This window comes from Maniola jurtina, chromosome 16 (genome assembly GCF_905333055.1).
Source record: "Maniola jurtina chromosome 16, ilManJurt1.1, whole genome shotgun sequence".
Lineage (NCBI taxonomy): Eukaryota > Metazoa > Arthropoda > Insecta > Lepidoptera > Nymphalidae > Maniola > Maniola jurtina.
The window spans coordinates 4,283,581-4,301,341 of NC_060044.1; the positions used below are offsets into that span (position 1 = coordinate 4,283,581).

The window sequence follows — 17,761 nt, forward strand, 5'->3', positions numbered from 1 at the left end:
CAGATCTTCATCAAATTTATATGGGACCACCTGCGAAGTATACCCTATCAAACAAAAAAAAAAACCAAATCGGTCCAGGCGTCTTTGAGTAATCGGGGAACATACGTTAAAAAAAAAAGATACCGAGGAATTCAGAACCTCTTCCTTTTTTTGAAGTCGGTTAAAAATATTTTTTAAATTTTGGTAACAGTTTCCTTTTTTGTGATGCCAGGGAGCTCTAAATATCGATTTTGAACGAAATCGGTCAATTAACAAAGAATTTCAAAATGGCGTCGACTTTTTTAAATTTTGGTAACAGTTTCCTGTTTTGTGATGCCAGGGAGCTCTAAATATCGATTTTGAACGAAATCGGTCAATTAACAAAGAATTTCAAAATGGCGTCGAATTTTTTAAATTTTGGTAACAGTTTCTTATTTTGTGATCCCAGGGAGCTCTAAATATCGATTTTGAACGAAATCGGTCAATTAACAAAGAATTTCAAAATGGCGTCGACTTTTTTAAATTTTGGTAACAGTTTCCTTTTTTGTGATCCCAGGGAGCTCTAAATATCGATTTTGAACGAAATCGGTCAATTAACAAAGAATTACAAAATGGTGCCAACTGTTTTAAGTTTTGGTAACAATTTCCTGTTTTGTGATCCTAGGGATCCTCAGATATTGATTTTGAACAAAATCTATGACAGTTCAAGAAAATAGATTTTAAACACTATTTAAATTATTATCATTAACATTAAATTAAATGAAAACACGACGCGCGACGTGTACTGCAGCCCCTGAGCTTGAGCACAGGCCGAGCCGGTATAAACCGATTTCTCTCCGTACGCGACGTAGCGCCTGTGCTCACGCACACACGCGCCTCAAGCTTGTAGTAGTGTACCTATCGTAGCGCGCTTGTATGAAGCTTTGACTCTGTTCGCTACTCATGTGGTTATACAACGCAATACCACACTCACAAACACTCGTACAAACATACAGACAAGTATATACTCACACACACTCACACACACACACATGGACGCACACGCATTTTTGAACGGTTTGAACGGAACACGGTTTTGAAATTGAAATTGAAAAAAGTGTAAGAATTTGTAAGAAAATATTTAAAAAAGGTATATCAGCCGGTTTTTTATTCCAGCTCTTAATACATGTAAAAACGTCCAATCTGTTCATTTACTTGAGCCTTTACCCTAGTACCTAATTATATCGACCGCCCCATATCAAAACAAAGTAAATGTCATTTTTCCGAAAATCGTTTTATGTCATAAGCCTAACTTTCATAGTATGTCCCGTTGTATTGTAAGGACACCCACATTAAAGTAAAATTAAAAGCTAGTAAGTCGCTTTGACCATTTTAAAACATAGTAAGTCTGTGAACTCGCTAGGTTTTTTATAGATTAATGCGCCTTACTAAGTTTTTCAAAGGAATTAGATTAAATAAAATAAATATCACCCATTATCTAAATACCATGTCAAAACAGTAAATACTTAATATTGCATTAAAACTTAAAAGTAAGATAGGAAAAGTCAAAAGGAGTTCTGACCTCTACATGTCAACTGTTAAATATGGTTTGCAAGGGAAATACTTTGCATACTTACATAATGTTTTTAGGGTTCCATATCTCAAAAGGAAACACGGGACCCTTACAGGATCACTTTGTTGTCTGTCTTTCTGTCCGTCTGTCCGTCTGTCGTGTCTGTCAAGAAAACCGATAGGGTATTTCCCGTTAACCTAGAATTATGGGCAGGTAGATAGGTCTCAACTCTCATAGCCCAAGTAAAGGAATAAATCCGAGAACAAATTTCGTGATTCTAGATCAACGGGAAGTACTGTATAGGTTTTCTTGACGGACGGACGGACAAATGGACAGACAACAAAGTGATCCTTTAAGAGCTCCGTTTTTCATTTTGAGGTACGGAACCCTAAAAAAGAAAATGATGCACATGTTATGAATAAATGTGTAGGCCAGTCTTCACACTAAAATATTTAAACCCCTTTAATTTAAAAACTGTCATAGCCTAGTGGTTAGAACGTCCGCCTCCTAATCGAAGGTCGGGGCTTCGATCCTGGAATCACGCACTACTAACTTTTCAGTTATGTGCGTTTTAAGCAATTTAATATCACTTGCTTTAACGGCGAAGGAAAACATCGTGAGGAAACCTGCATACCTGCAAGTTTTCCATGTTCTCAAAGGTGTGTTCCTAAACTTCTCTTGAATTTAAACCACTTACTAGGTTTTGATCTGAGAAAGAAATTTGACATTAATTGACAAAATTGAGAGACCTAAGCTTGTATAAGAACACAGAAGTGTCATAATTCGTGTTCACTTTGCCTAACGTCTCTCGGAGAGCAGAGAGAGATTTAAACTGTTTCTTATAATCATTGGCCATATTTCAAATGCGAAAGTGTGTTTGTTGGTTTAATATTCAATCACGCTGCAACGGAGCAACCAGTCGACGTGGTTTTTTGCATGGATACATTTAAAGACCTTGAGAGTGACATCTCTCTCCGCATCGTATTCTTTATTGCTGAGGGTTGTGACCTCTTTCCATTATTCCTACATCTAATGGTAGGTTTTCTTGGGATGCGGTGAGTTCAAAGAGCCTACGGAACTCGACTAGAAAAACGAGATTTTGACTCTTAGGTTTGACGGTTATGAATTAGTTATTATTATCAGTGATAAAATTGATTAGGGCTGCCAGGTAAAATGACATTTATCTCGGAAAATCAAAGAGTTTCCACGAGATTTTTTCCAAGTTTGCGCTACTAAGTACATATTATGAAGAGGAAAGGTTTGTTTGTTTGTTATCGATAAACTCTGAAACTACTGAACTACTTGCACTAAAGACATAATCATCAACATCAACCGACAGACGTCCACAGTGAACATAAGTCTTTAATAGGGTCTTCCACATGCTACGGGTTTGCGCCGCCTGAATCTTTGCGCTTGCGCTTGACGACAATCATGCTTTAAAGAAAGCAATGATGAGGTCCAAGTTGGAGCACGCTTACCTAGAAGATGCCTATTCACTCTTGGCTTGCAGGTATCTAAGGTATATATGGCAGGAAACACGGCCGCCGAAATGGCGTTCCAACCTTTAGGCTCTCCCCATTGCCCGCAGCATGAATCTGAGCTTTCTTATGATGGTTATATTATTATGTACATATAATATCTCATAAGAAATCTCTAACACACAATCCAGCTAAGTAGGTCCAATTTCAAAAAAAGCTAGCTAGCCGACAAATCTAACTCAGTTAGGCAGCCTTCGGGAACCTTCGAGATGTCTCTCGTCCAAAATTCCTCAATGCTTGAAGACCAGTCTTTGAATAGTGCACGATGTCAGTGATGAAAAATGGATCCGAAATATAGGTCTTTTTTGTACACAGGAAATGCCTGACGCATACCCCTCCGTCATGTGGGGCTTGCACCAAACTTGCACTACTACGAAATCCATTTCGGAACACGGCACCCGGAACGAGGCGCGCTATCTCCTAAAAAACATAGGTATAATACCTATTTAGAACACTTACTATCTGTCATCATAATCTATGACAACCTCCGAGTATTTACCTGGTAAAACCGTGACTTTAGAATAAATTTTAGTATATAAGCAGGCTTCATTTAGAAATGAAAAAATCCCTATTTTATTTTTCAACGATTATAAACACAACTTTCATTCAAAAATAATAAGCTTAAATTCATTTTAAATAATATTTTGCGACGAAATGACGCGCGCAGTCCGCCCGTCATGACAGTCCAGTGGACACTGAATTCCATAGAGCGCCTGCAAGAAAATAAATAGCACAGGAAGTTTTTTGGTTAGTTTTAGATTATTTAAGAAATGAAAAACATTTAGTATAAAACTAACAGTTCGAATTGATTGCTAAACCTAAACATATCATTTTCTGGAGGTTGGCTTCAAAGTATCAAGATGTTAAAGAAAATTTTTACAGAACAAGTTGCGAACAGCAATGTTTTCAACTTGTTTTTTTTTTTTTATTGGGATAATGTATACTAAATTAAAAGAGGCCCTTATAATCTTCACAAACTGAAGTTTTTAATTGCATGTATTTAATAGCTGTTAATGCTTTAGAAAAATAAACAATTTACTTCAAAGTACAGCGTTTTTGCGATTTGTCAAATAGCCATAGTCTTAAACAGCGTGAACTATTGAAAACTTGCTTGTAACAATAAAGTTCATACAAATTCGCCGCGACACGCAAATCCTTGCAAAATAACGCACGCACCAGAAAAACAAGAATTTCTTGTTCAGCAAGACTAGTTTCACTTTTGTTACTTACCACGCGTCGTATTGTTGAGTGCAATTTTTTTCTAATGAAACTAAATCAAGGGGAAAATTATTATCGTTCGGGCAACACTGGTTTCGAACTTGAGTTGTTAACGAATTATTGAATTAGTTGATAATTAGGATCGGCGCTAGTCGTAAATCATTTTGTACCTAGGTACCTATTCATGTATCAAACTGTATTTTTTAAATTATCAATAGGTAGGTTAAAGGTAGGTAATTACCTAAGTACCTACTCGTAATTAGGTAGGTAGGGGAAGGTTGCTGTGACTGGAGCACTAAACTACATGGCTTAAAATTAAATAAACTGTGAGAGATAAAATAAAACCAGTTTACAAAGATAGATTTCAAATTAACTTTATTATTCCCAAATGTTACCTACATTTGGGATTCAATAACAAAATAAATCACAGTTTTTCGAGATAGGTAAATCAATAAAACTGTTTCTCTAGCAGTTGCCTTCTTTGGACCATGACTGAGTTTATGCTGCCATCAATTATAGACTTCCGACTTTGACTAGTGATCCAATATACTAAGACCAACTATTAGGTATTAAGTATTAATACCTAATAGGTACCTACCTTTGTTAGAATGTACCTAATTCAGTTCTTCCGTCACGTAATTTTTAGGTACTTCCCGGAGATCGACAACACACTCATTGCAGATCTCACGATGCAACTGAGGTTCCGGTGTGGTGAAGGCAAGGGGTGCATGACAACTCTATACCTATTCTGGTGTGGTCAGTTTTTGAAATATCAAGGTGGTCTAATGTAAGCTCTGGTCCAATGATCGCAACCTTCCCGTAGCTTGCCTAGCTAAATTGAACTAGGTACCTAGGTACCTATACTTAATATGTACCTATGTAGATATTTTCTACTTAGGTAGGTAGATACCTAAGTAGGTAGGTACATATAACTTGTCTGACTTTTTTGCTACCTTAACTTACCTGCCTAGGAAAAATAGGTACCTACATACCTACCTACTACCTATCTATCTTAGGAGATGCTGAGGAGGTAGGTAGAAACCTAAGTACGAAGTACCTACCTACTTAGGTACTTATGAACAAAATATCATTAAATTATTTTCCCACAATTTGTTGGAGTCTCATAGAAGAAGGGCAGGTAGATATTTATGAAGAATAAGATCATGCCCGGGAATCGAACCTGTGAAACTTGGGAACTGCACATAAAAGTTCTAATCTGTATCAGCTGTAGATAGTACCTACATTAAATACCCAAATCCTATAGAATAAATTACTCCGTGAAATGTGACATGGTCTGCTGTGGAGTGTGGACTGTGACTCTTGAAAATGGAACGCGCAATTTGGCGCCAAAATTCGGCATGTGAGACCGCGCCTCACACACTCGCCCCGCCCCACACACGGCGGCCAATCGCACGAGCCTGAACACCCTCGCTCCACACGCATATTGATCTGCGGACACAGCTCGAACCGTTTACATTTCGACATATCACTCTAAACACCGACAAACAATAACATGTGGCCGACAGACATGCTAATATCAACTCTACCTACCTGCAATAAGATTGTAAATACCTTGATAACTTTAATGGCTTTTATGGCCCGAACGTTTCTAATAAGGTGTAATTTATAATCCTATTCTACTTAAAGGAACTTAATCTTACAAGTGTACACATAAGGTTCACTTTCAGTTGATTAGAAACGATCAAAATTAAAAATTGGCAAGTTTTCAAAAACAAAATTTCTTATCCATTGGTGGTTTTTTTAATATCCTTCTAATCTTAGAAAAACAACAACAACTATGTATTATTCACTACAAGAATAATAATGATGATTTTTGTAAACGACTTCTGTAATAAATCTAATTTCTACATTGAATAAAAAAAAAAATTATAAAAGCAACTTGTATTGAAAAACAGTTTGTACAAAAAGTTTAAAAACAAGATAAATTCTCGTGTCAGTTTCGCCATCTAGCAGCGAAATAAAATAATACGAACATAGTTTACAGACCATAGATAAACTCACGTATCTAATAGTTTTACTACCTCACACTAGATGTCACTGTCATGTTTTTATTTATAAAAAAAAAGCGTCGCACGATCTGCGAAAATATTTTTTTTAGTCGTCGCACAGTTAAAGTTTAAATAAAGCAGTAAATAATAGTAAAATGTCGCAAATCGTCAATATCGACAACTACTGCAGTAAATGCTAATCGTCACTTGGCCATCGTGGTAGACCATGGGTAAAACCTCATTTAAAGAGTGCCGTGCTCACTGCTTGGCAGAGGGCCAGAGATGGGAAGATGATAATGATGATGATGAATGTAATTTTTTAATAAAAAATTAGGTAAAAAATTTATATTAAAATATAAAAAAATTATGTTATTATTGATATAAAAAAATTATGTCGATAATGATTATTATTTATTATTACTAACTGAACTTAAGCAAATATCATCATAAGATCAACCCAGTTATTTGTCATCATCAAGGAATAAACACATGCCCAGCTAGAACCAAAACATAATTAATATACATAAGTTAAAAGGTTACTACATTTATTTAGTTAAATTATTCATAATTTAAACTCAAGGTACATAAAACTCAAGCAGTAAACATAAAAATGATTAGGTAGTTAAAATTAATACAATAATTACAATAAATAGTTAAAATTTTATTATTTTTAAATAAGACTACTTCAACATTTTTTAAACCATAAGTAGACTCATTTATTTAAAGTCCTGTACAAATTTTAAAATTATAGTAGCTCAAATATCGTAAATAGGTAAACATTTTTTTTTTTTTTTGAAAATTTTACAAAACTTATCAAATTACAAAGGATTACTAATACTGATTTATTTGCTTAATACACATATTGCAGTATGGTATTTGTTGATTGATACATACTAATAATAGAATTATTATTTAGGTTGCAATTTGCAGTGGACATTGCCATGCAAAGTGAAAGATTTACAATTACAAATTTTAAAATACAATAATTTAGTTTTAGTTAGTTTTCATTCTTAAACATGGTGCTAATTTAGTTCTATATTCTTAACCTGTCGCATACAGTACTTAATAAATATTTTTAGTCAACGTAACGAAAGAAGAACTAAAATCATGCCAGCCTTTTGAATATTATTCAATTTTTTGTGTACAACTAAGTTAGCACCAAGAACAAAGTCCATCAAATAGTCCAAAGATGTATATACATCTTCAATCAAACCTGTTCAGGTTCTTTTTTTAACGGTTCACTCATAACTAAAGGTATTTCCCCCTCTACATTCCTTGGCACCCACCCAGCAGACTCCTCTTCCAACTTCCGTTTCTCTTCTTGTATTCGCTCATATTCATCTATTTCTATTTGGTATTTAGGAGTGGTGATGCCAAAGAAAGTGGCCAGTGACTCGCCAGCATAATCAACTGCATAGAGGACTGATGAGCCAGATTTCAAAGCATAATGTGAAAGCCATGGGCCCCACGATAGATTTTTCTGGAAAAAAGTTTACTTTGTAGTGTGCGTTTTAGAGACCTACCTACAAATAAAGAGAAAAAGTAAGCTTTTGCATCAAAGCCCTATTTATGCCTATGCCAGAAAGACTGCTAACTGTTATGAATATTAATAGGAACAAGACTATGTTAACAAGAAACACTGGAATATGCTTGCTAGGTTGCACTAAACCTTGAGTATTACTCACTGGATCTACGCTTTGTTCAGTTTCAGGAGCACTTTGCAACTCATTCACCTTTTCCTCCTCGATTTCTTCTTCAACCCCATCGCTGAAGTGAATGATTCGTTTTGGTCTGTTTATAGTCACTTGTACTTCAGAATCTACACCTTCCATGTTTTTCAATTTGTGTTACACTACAATTTAACTAAAATTCCTTCAAACTTCTATTAAAATCCTATAATATTGTTATCCTTGACTGAAATAATAAAGTACCTAGGTACATAAATAAATCGTAAACAATAAACATCCATGACAAATTTCCAAAAGCAAAAGATTACCAAAGAGTATGTAATCACTTGAAGATTACATCTTTGACACGGAAACAGTTCTGCCAACTCTAAAAGTCATTGTGGCAATAAATAGTAAATAGGTACTGTTATTGGTCTGTGACATGGACGTATTGTCTGTGATGTCAATAATGCAATGTCCACACGAGGTTCAAAAAATATAGGACCCAGAGTGGTAAAACAGTTTTAAAAATATGTCCGCACAATGTCGTGTCAACTGTCAATCAATGTCAAATTGTCAAAATTCAAATAATTCAAAAATCAAATGACAATTAATGTTCAACCATACATAAGTCATAACCAGGACTTCGTCTGTGTTGGTGTTAGCTGGCGGGCGTGCTCTGCCTTTTTGGAGTGTTTTTTTTTTGTTAAAACTGACTGGAAAGCGCTCTAAGGGGGTGCCGTGCATATGTCGGCGAGCGCCGGCACAGACGGGGTCCATACTTGTATATTTTAACTAACTTATACAAATAACTACTAACTTGAGATTGGCTAATCTTTGTAAAGCCAGACGAGAGAGAAAAAAAAAGTCATAACCCCCACTCAAGGCCAAGCAAAGCAAAGGAAGCAAAGCAAGCGTCAAGTGATTAGTGAAAACGTAAACACTGCATATTTTCTTCGAATTTTCATTTCATCGGTGGATTTCTATTTTTTTTAATTAGTAAAAACTAGAAAGAACTAATAATCATTCGTGTTTGCCTTCACGCGGGAATGAATTAGGTATTTAATAACGCAGTCGAATAACGTTCTGTTTATCAAACTGTTTGTTTGTTTGATTTATTATTATGATTAGATTAGCCGGTCGCATCAGCTCAGCCAGTGAGCTGCTCACCAGGGTCTATGCTATGTCTATTTTTCTCCAAAATGTGGATATGATCTACAAATTACTTTAAGTATAAGATAAACCTTCTCTCGGCCCTAATTGATGGAAAACTTAACAATGTCTAAGTTAAATCTAGGGCTTTGAAATTCACCAAGAAGTTTAGAAATTATAAGCCAATATTTAGACCAACGCCATACCCAAGCGTATTCGTATAAATAATTGTGAGATAATACCGTAAGAATAAAAATGTTTCTAACACTCTCACATCCTGTTTTATTCTAATCTAACTTCTTAATCTTTATTATTAACAGACTTCATTAAACTTTTAGATTAGAAGAGAGAAGAAGAGATTAGAAGAATATGATTATGGAAGGATTTTGTAGAAGTTGCTTAGTGAAATATGATGAGCCAACAGACCTAATACCATACACAGAAAAGAACAGGAGAATGTTTGTTTATGCAACAGGATTGCAGGTACCTACCTAATTAATCCCTAATCACAACAGAAAATTCATTTCACAATAACTTGGTAATAGTTAAGGCGCGCAACATATCAGAAAGTTTGCCTCATTGGTTGAGTGGTTAGTATGTTCAACTACATATTTCAAGGTCCTGGGTTTAATTCTCATGGCAGATGAAAAATGTTTTGAATGATATCAGATTTTCCTGTTGAGATATTTCCTGATTTCTGGGTTTCATCTCCATGTCTATTGGGTTTTCTGTTGGTACTAGCCTAGAATTAGGAAGTTGGCAGTTAAAGCTGCTGGTCTACCGCCTGATCTCTCTCTAGTTTCTTTCTTATTGGTCTGAGAGTGAGGGAATAGAAAGTGCACACACTTATACACTTCAATATCACCCACATAGCTGATGGCTAATTTCTTTGTAGATTTGGTCATAAGGACTAAGGATTAATATTATTTTCAGAAAGATTTCTGATAGGCATGTAAATATTTTTTGTTATTCAGTGTTTATAGATTACATTTCATTTTAGGTAAAGCGCAATGACACTTTTACATTCCAACTCTGCAAGGAATGCCACCTCAACATGAAGGTGGCATGTAACTTTAAAAAGACATCCAGGAACTCAGACAAGAAGTTTAAAAATTATTTGGCTGTTAAAGAGGCTGGAGACAGCATAGACTTTTGCACGTTTCTCAAAAACAATGATGAATCCCTTAAATTCAGGTAGTTTTACATATTAGTTAAATATCAAAACTTTTAGCTAACTTATATTCATTACTGTACAATTCATGCTCAAGAATGGCTGCTTTATCTTCAACTCACCACTTGTGCCCGTTTAGTAGGTACTATACTGACAGATTGGCAGACTTTACACCCCTTTGAGAAGGAGAATATTATGGACAATTCTTAGACATGCAAGTTTATGTTACCATTAATGCAGGTGATATATTTAACTGCTTATGATGTGTATAAATCCAAAAAGTCTCTCCCCCAAAAATAAGAGTTTGAACTTTGAAGTCTTAACCATTATGCGAGCAACAGCTAGAAGAATATTGGTCTAGTCACAACTTGTCATAGTTACTAAGGCAGCGCGAGCCGCTAGCGGGGGCTTCCGTCTTGTAAGAGAGAGAGAGAGAAATAAGAGTTTACACAATAGAAAGGGAGGTTCTTGCTAGACTTTAGGCTGCAGTGCTGTACAAGTTGAATTGCACTTTATTGTATCTTAAAAAAAGTCACTATTTATTATGTCTGTGGCGTTATCATTCTGTGCCTGCATTATAGGTAGAACAAATTATTTCAGCAATATTTTGTAAATGCTTTCAGGCTTCCAATGTATAACGGTAGTAGCACACCAGCAAACAGGAACAAAGATGATGATAATGGTAAGTGACTAGGTATCTCATATCTTGCACTGCTCTTAAGAAATAACAAGCCACCTCGCAACCTTAAGCTCCAGGGCACAAATATCTACAGACTATGCCAGTAGTCTTCTGGGATTGATGACTTCTCTCAATCCATCGCTAGCCTACTTGTTACAGAGTACATATAAGTTTTTTGTTAGAATAAGAAGCATTTAAGCCATTGGGCACACTGTTCAAGTAAAGTGTAGTTTGCAGACTTCAAACACCTGTGAGAACATTATGGGGAACTTTTAGACATGGAGGTTTCTTCACGATATTGTTGCTAAAGGATGAAAGAGTGTGGATTTGACTAATGACTACCTACCTCAGTTAAGCAAAAATGGCTAAAGGAACGATAAAAACAGGCTGCTGAGTTTCTTATTGATCCATTCTAATGCTTAGGCACTAATTAGACGTTAGTAAATTTATTTACCTATGCTTTTTTTAAAAAAAAGAATATCAGTCATTTTTAATCATGACTAACATTCCCCTTTCCCATCCAACTAAGCGTAAAGCTTGTGCTAGGAGTGAGTACGACAATAGTGCACGGGTGGGGTTTGAACCGCCGACCTTTCGGATTTCAGTCCGCTCCTATACGTTGAGCTATTAAGGCTCTAAAATTTAAAAGTACTTGTAACAGTTTTATTTTCCACAAAAATCCTTTCAATTACAGAATCAACGTGTACAAGCATACAGAACTTCATGACGGATATCCTAAGAGTTGAGGAGATACCGGACAGTGAGGCACGTATCATCAAAGAGGTGATTGAGGAAGAGGCAGACATACTGGAGGACTCGCTAGACTCACACTGGCTACAGGATGACGTGTCTATTGATACAGATTTCAGACTGGATTTTAGGTAAATCCTATGAATATATTTTAAGCATATAACATTTGTAGGTCTATTCTCGAAAACCTGCATCATTCATTGCAATTTTTGTGATTGGCTGAATACAGGGTATTCTTGTTGTAAATGGTGCCTCTGCCCTTAAAAATCGACTCCTACTAACAATTTCAGATTCTTTTCTAATTATTATAAAAATAGATTTTGATGCCCCTGGCGCAGTGTGAGGTTCCGGGTTCGATTCTCTGCAAAGGAACAGGGCTATTTGGGAATTCATAATTTCTAAATTGCCTCTGGTCTGGTCTGGTGGGTGGCTTCGATCATGGCCTAAATACCACTCTACCTGCAAAGCCATGCCACCAAGTGATTTAGCGTTCCGGTACGATGCTGCCTAAAAACCCGGGAGTATGGGTTTAACGATACTGTCATACCTTCAGAGTAAATATTGTAGGCCATACCCCTTCCAAGCCCGTTACCATCTTACCACCAGGTGAGCTCGCAGTCAATCGATACACTCACAATCTTTTATGATACAACTAGATGATGCCCGCGACTTCGTCCGCGTGGATTTAGGTTTTTCAAAATCCCATGGGAACTCTTTGATTTTCCGGGATAAAAAGTAGCCTATGTGCTAATCCTGGATATTATCTATCTCCATTTCTAATTTTAGCCAAATCCGTCCAGTAGTTTTCGCGTGAAAGAGTAACAAAGATAAACACACACACACAAACACACACATACACACAAACTATCGCCTTTATAATATTAGTGTGATATAAAGATTGATTTTTTTATAGTTTCAGTCCATTTTCAACACCCCGGTCCACAATTAATGACGATCATTGCTACACACCGAAGAGACTGAACGATCCAATAGCCTCAGATCAAAAAGAACATAATAATATAGCCATAAAACTAGAACCTGATGTAGAGAACCATGCAGTCAATAATTTTGAGAATAATATACCTAGACACTGTGACACAAAAGAAAATATCCAAGGTGGCACACAATGTGTTATTGATATGAATTTGGAAAACGCACTGAAAAATGACTCGGCAGAAAAAGTTATGTTGGATGATCTACTCGCTACTCCCCCGGGTATGTATTATTTAAAGAAAATGGGGAACAAACCGGCCAAGTGCGAGTCAGACTCGCGCGCCGAGGGTTCCGTACTCGGGTAATTTTTCCGACCTTTTTCACGATAAATCAAAGGCTATTATGTATTAAAATAAATGATAATCTGTTTTATATACACTATATAGTATACAGGTAGAATATACACTATACAGTATACAGGTAAAGCCCTTTCATAAAATAGCCCACTTGGTATAGTTATCTTACATTTAATTTTTTTTTAAATGATGTAACCACAAATTCACGGTTTTCGGATTTATTCTTTTACTTGTGCTATAAGACCTACCTACCTGCCAAATTTCATGATTCTAGGTCAATGGGAAAGTACCCTATAGGTTGATAGACATGACACAGGACGGACGGACGGACGGACGGACAGACAGATGTTAAAAATTGCTAATAGTTTAATTCTAAAGTCAAATAATTGTTATGTTCAACTCAAAATGTTTTTAGTATGAAAAAAACGCAAGAATTGTGACGTAAGTTTTGTATTGTTTTGTTTTTTATAGTTTTCAATATTTCGGTAACAAATTCTAGTATTCAAATCTTAATTTCCTTACAATCCTTCCAATCGATTTTTGAGTATCCAAATGGTTCATTTGACCATAGTATTTTCTGGCAGTGCAATCTCAGAACTTAAGTTGTTTCTGTGAGTATTAAAAACTAATATTCTTTCAGTAATTCCCAATATATCTGCACCATCTACGCCTCTAATAAACAGCATTCTCTTTGGCAATAAAATTGATACTGATACTGATAACAGACCGAAAAACGTGTACATGCCTACAGACATGATCAAAGAATCAGAAATTGATGTGCTGTACGAATTCCTTAACACCGACGACGGTGAGACAAAGGAGGAATATATAGATTACGATGATATTTATATACCAGCAGACATTAATGAAAAGAATCAAGAGAACGATGTAATTATACCATATGATTATGAGAATAACGATTTAAATAACTCTGATGAGAATGGAAATGGAATAACAGAAAATATTGAAGAACCAGCGTCACCAGTTGAGGACAAATACTGTTTAGAAAGGTTCTATTGCAAAATTTGCGATAGAAAATTCAAAAATGTGATGGCACTAAAAATTCATTTGAGGAGAGGACATAAAATTAAAATAGTGGAACCTAAACGCGTGCGTGGGAAAATGATATGCGATTACTGTGGGAAAGTTTTCATGGCTTCCAAATATTTTGTTAGACATATAAAATATCATATGGTATGTACTAATTTGTTATATTGATCTCGTTGCACTGTATTCTCCATTATTAAGGTTTGGCCTCTTCCATTTTTTTTTATTCACTATAGGTAAGCGCTTGACCACAATCACACCTGATGGAAAGTGATGATGTGGTCTAAGATGGGACGCGTTCGTACAGTAACATTTGGTTTTTTGGGGTAAAGCGACGGATTACTGCATACGACTCGAAGAGTATTTAAGAGCTTTATACTAGTACTAGTTGACGCCCGCGACTTCGTCCGCGTGGATATAGGTTTTTCAAAATCCCGTAGGAACTCCTTGATTTTCCGGGATAAAAAGTAGCCTATGTGTTATTCCAGGGTATAATTTATCTCCATTCCTAATTTCAGCCAAATCCTTTCAGTAGTTTCTGCATGAAAGAGTAACAAATATTCACACATACATACACACAAACTTTCGCATTTATAATATTAGTGTGATCATCTAGATTCTAGATGACCTGGAAAGTGACATATAGGCTACTTTTTTATCCCGGAAAATCAAAGAATTCCAATGGGGTTTTCAAAACCTAAATCCACGCGGATACGCATGCGCTAGTAATGTAATGTAATAAATTCTTTCACCATGAGAAAGCTATTTTTTCAGTAGACACCCGAGCGAAGCCGAGTGGCTCAGTTAGTATTTTTATATACTTTATTATTGAAAACTAATACTGATACTGATTAGTGATTACTAACTAATTTCTGAGGTTTTATTTGTGGGTATTTACTTTATAGTATACCCACTCCAAAAATAAATATAACACTTTCGCATTTATAATATGTAGATTAACATAAAGTTAGTCTAATACCCGTGACTTCGTCGCATGTGGCGTATCTCGGCTTGTATTTACAGTCGGCTCTAAGGTGAACTTTAACGCGACGAAAATTGACAGTGCCTCCACCTAGTTCGAAGAGACAGAACTAACGGGCTTGGCTAAAGGCTCAGGTATAAAACTTTTCAAAGAAAAGTGAACTAACTTTAAAAGCAATGAAAAGCATTAAATACATTTTTTTAAATTATGTACTTCAAACCAATTTAACCGATAAACCAATAATAATTAAACTTTTAGCTCTAAGACAAAATATGGCTCTTCGTATTTTCTAGGTTTTAGTTTTGTTTGTTATTTTGTCGTATTTTCATTTTTATTCTTTATTTTGTTGAGCTAAATAAACTTTTATTCATTTATTTATTATTTAAGCTAATGAACAAAAAATTAAAACTTATAATATTGTATGTAGGATTTGATGTCAGTACCAAATTCGTTATACTATTATTATTCTGCAAGTATTTTTTTCCTTTTTGGTTTGGACGGGTCCAAAAATAGTCAGGTATTTTCCGGCAAACAAGTGAGAAAAGAATAGAATAGATTTTAGAATAGAATAGAATTTTTATTCAAATAAACTTATATAAGTGCTTTTGAATCGTCAAATAATTTATTTACCATTTACCACTGGTTCGGAATACCGTTCATACCGAGAAGAACCAGCAAGAAACTCGGCGGTTGCTCTCTAAGCCATCATACATATCCTATATATTAGAAAAAATATATCATGTCTACTGAAGAGTCAAGTAATATGATGTATATTATATTATGTTGTGTGAGAGTGATAGATCATTTATTTGTTTTAGAACCCGGATCAATATGAATGCGAACACTGTCCTCTGTCATTTAGGACTAAAACAGGTTTGAAGTCACATAGCTCTACACACGGGATTGTTAGTCAAAGAAAAGAAAAATGTGGGGTAAGTGTTGACTGAAAAATAGCTTTTAGTCTTAGAATTTCTATTTTTTAAGTGACTATAAGATGGAAGCACTCTGACCTTTAAGGGATAAGATAGGTTTATTAACCCACTAGCCGATGCCCGCGACTTCGCCCGCGTGGATTTAGGTTTTTGGAAATCCGTGAGAACTCTTTGATTTTCCGGGATAAAAAGTAGCCTATGTGCTAATTCAGGATATTATCTATCTCCATTCCAAATTTCAGCTAAATCCGTCTAGTAGTTTTTGCGTGAAGGAGTAACAAACATACACACACACACACACACACACACACACACAAACTTTCGCTTTTATAATATTAGTGTGATAGTGTGAAGTGTGATATTTTTAATTAGTTTTGATAGAAAGAAAGAAAGAAGAAAGACAATTAATTTATTTATCTTGTGCAGTGAACGAGTAAACAATGAGTACAACAAAATAAAATAACAAAACTTTGAATGAGTAAACCACAACAAGTATAAACAAACTGGGCAGTAATGGGTTAGTAGTAGTTTTAATAAGTTCTTGCATCCACATGGCACAAGATGAAAAGGCCCTTCTGATAAATAGGAAAAACTGATAAAGAAGAAGTTTCTTTCATCATTGTATCTAAATCAAAGAAATTACCATCTCGACCTATCGCGTAATGTATCTGTACGCAGTTTTTCACTTTTTTTTTAAACTTCAGAAGTACGTCTGCAGCATTTGCGGTTCAGAACAGTCAAGCTCGTCGAACCATAAAATTCACTTGCGGCGCCACACCAACGAATACAGCATATCGTGTAAGCTCTGCGGGAAGGGGTTCTATAGGACTTCCGACTTGGACACGCATATGAGGTGAGAGCAATACATTATACAATCTCTTTCCATACGCAGAACTACTCAACAAATGACTGAAGCCTTAATAGCTCAACGGTTATAGGAGCGAACTGAAATCCGAAAGGTCGGCGGTTCAAACCCCACCCGTTGCACTATTGTCGTACCCACTCCTAGCACAAGCTTAACAGGGCTCTCTCCGTTACTCGTTTCAACTCGTTTCATACAATCGTAGTTCCAATTTCATTTGAATATTAAGCAACCAAAGTCCATGAAATTTTGCAGACATATTCTAGAAACTAATATCTGTGTCTGTGGTGTTTTAGATTTTTCTAAAAATATGTAGTTTTAAAATTACAGGGGCTCTAAGATTTGTATGAAATTTTTTAAGACCGCGTAACTTTGAAACCGAATATTTTAACAGAAATCTGGAAAACCACAGACATAGATATTAGTTTCTAGAATATGTCTGCAAAATTTCATGGACTTTGGTTGCTTAATATTCAAATGAAATTGGAACTACGATTGTATGGAACCAGTGGAAACGAGTGACGGAGAGAGCCCTCTTAACGCTTAGTTGGAGGGCAAAGGGGAATGTTAGTCATGATTCACATGGCTACTATTCTTTTTAAAGAAAAAAAATACAGCAAGGCGTGTGAGCTCTGGGAAGGGGTTCTATAGGATTTCCAACTTGGACATGCTTATGAGGTGAGAACATTACAAAATACAAGCTTGTTGAGCCAAAAGTCTACAAACTATTTGCTCTGTCCATTGCCAAGTCACCTTTGTAACTAGTTGAGCTATGTTGGTCACTACGGCGTAACGCACAAGACAATAAAATACGGTGACGACTCCGACATATATTTCTATGAACCGTTTATTCTTTCAACGACACCACACAGTACGGCATACGTTTTCCTGGCTATTTTTTGGCGGCGGAAAAAAATTGTAACAACACAGCGGC

At 35.7% G+C, this 17,761-nt stretch overlaps 2 protein-coding genes across 6 annotated transcripts in view; one reads left to right on the plus strand and one right to left on the minus strand.

Annotated features, from left to right (window-relative positions):
* The window catches only part of LOC123873085, a 19,754-nt gene continuing 1,993 nt past the window's right edge, over positions 1 to 17,761 (plus strand). Inside the window, exons 1-11 of one of the 4 annotated variants that reach the window (XM_045917782.1) lie at positions 1 to 20; positions 4,069 to 4,078; positions 7,165 to 7,168; positions 9,469 to 9,598; positions 10,116 to 10,309; positions 10,910 to 10,968; positions 11,660 to 11,846; positions 12,629 to 12,930; positions 13,645 to 14,198; positions 15,852 to 15,965; positions 16,670 to 16,818. In XM_045917782.1, the coding sequence (XP_045773738.1) occupies positions 9,485 to 9,598; positions 10,116 to 10,309; positions 10,910 to 10,968; positions 11,660 to 11,846; positions 12,629 to 12,930; positions 13,645 to 14,198; positions 15,852 to 15,965; positions 16,670 to 16,818 (1,673 nt within the window). In that variant the 5' untranslated portion in view covers positions 1 to 20; positions 4,069 to 4,078; positions 7,165 to 7,168; positions 9,469 to 9,484. Of the gene's footprint in view, positions 21 to 4,068; positions 4,079 to 7,164; positions 7,169 to 8,837; positions 9,022 to 9,453; positions 9,599 to 10,115; positions 10,310 to 10,909; positions 10,969 to 11,659; positions 11,847 to 12,628; positions 12,931 to 13,644; positions 14,199 to 15,851; positions 15,966 to 16,669; positions 16,819 to 17,761 lie in introns of those variants that run through there. The other 3 variants (XM_045917781.1, XM_045917779.1, XM_045917780.1) reach the window with 3 other exon arrangements.
* LOC123873106 (protein FAM177A1-like) lies at positions 6,695 to 8,300 on the minus strand. Of its 2 annotated transcripts, none has more exons than XM_045917820.1 (2): positions 8,030 to 8,300; positions 6,695 to 7,776 (listed from the first exon to the last, which is right to left on the minus strand). In XM_045917820.1, exons 1-2 carry the CDS (start codon positions 8,126 to 8,128, stop codon positions 7,504 to 7,506), a joined length of 372 nt encoding a protein of 123 aa, XP_045773776.1. In that variant the 5' UTR covers positions 8,129 to 8,300; the 3' UTR covers positions 6,695 to 7,503. The 2 variants fall into 2 exon arrangements, with proteins under 2 accessions (XP_045773776.1, XP_045773774.1); XM_045917818.1 differs by having other exon boundaries at positions 7,982 to 8,297.

Coding starts and splice junctions, on each gene's coding strand:
- LOC123873106 (XM_045917818.1), bottom strand. CDS start 8,128: ATGGAAGGTGTAGATTCTGAAGTACAAGTGACTATAAACAGACCAAAA. Junction 7,777..7,981: donor CTGAACAAAGCGTAGATCCA/GTGAGTAATACT, acceptor ACTTTTTTCCAG/AAAAATCTATCGTGGGGCCC.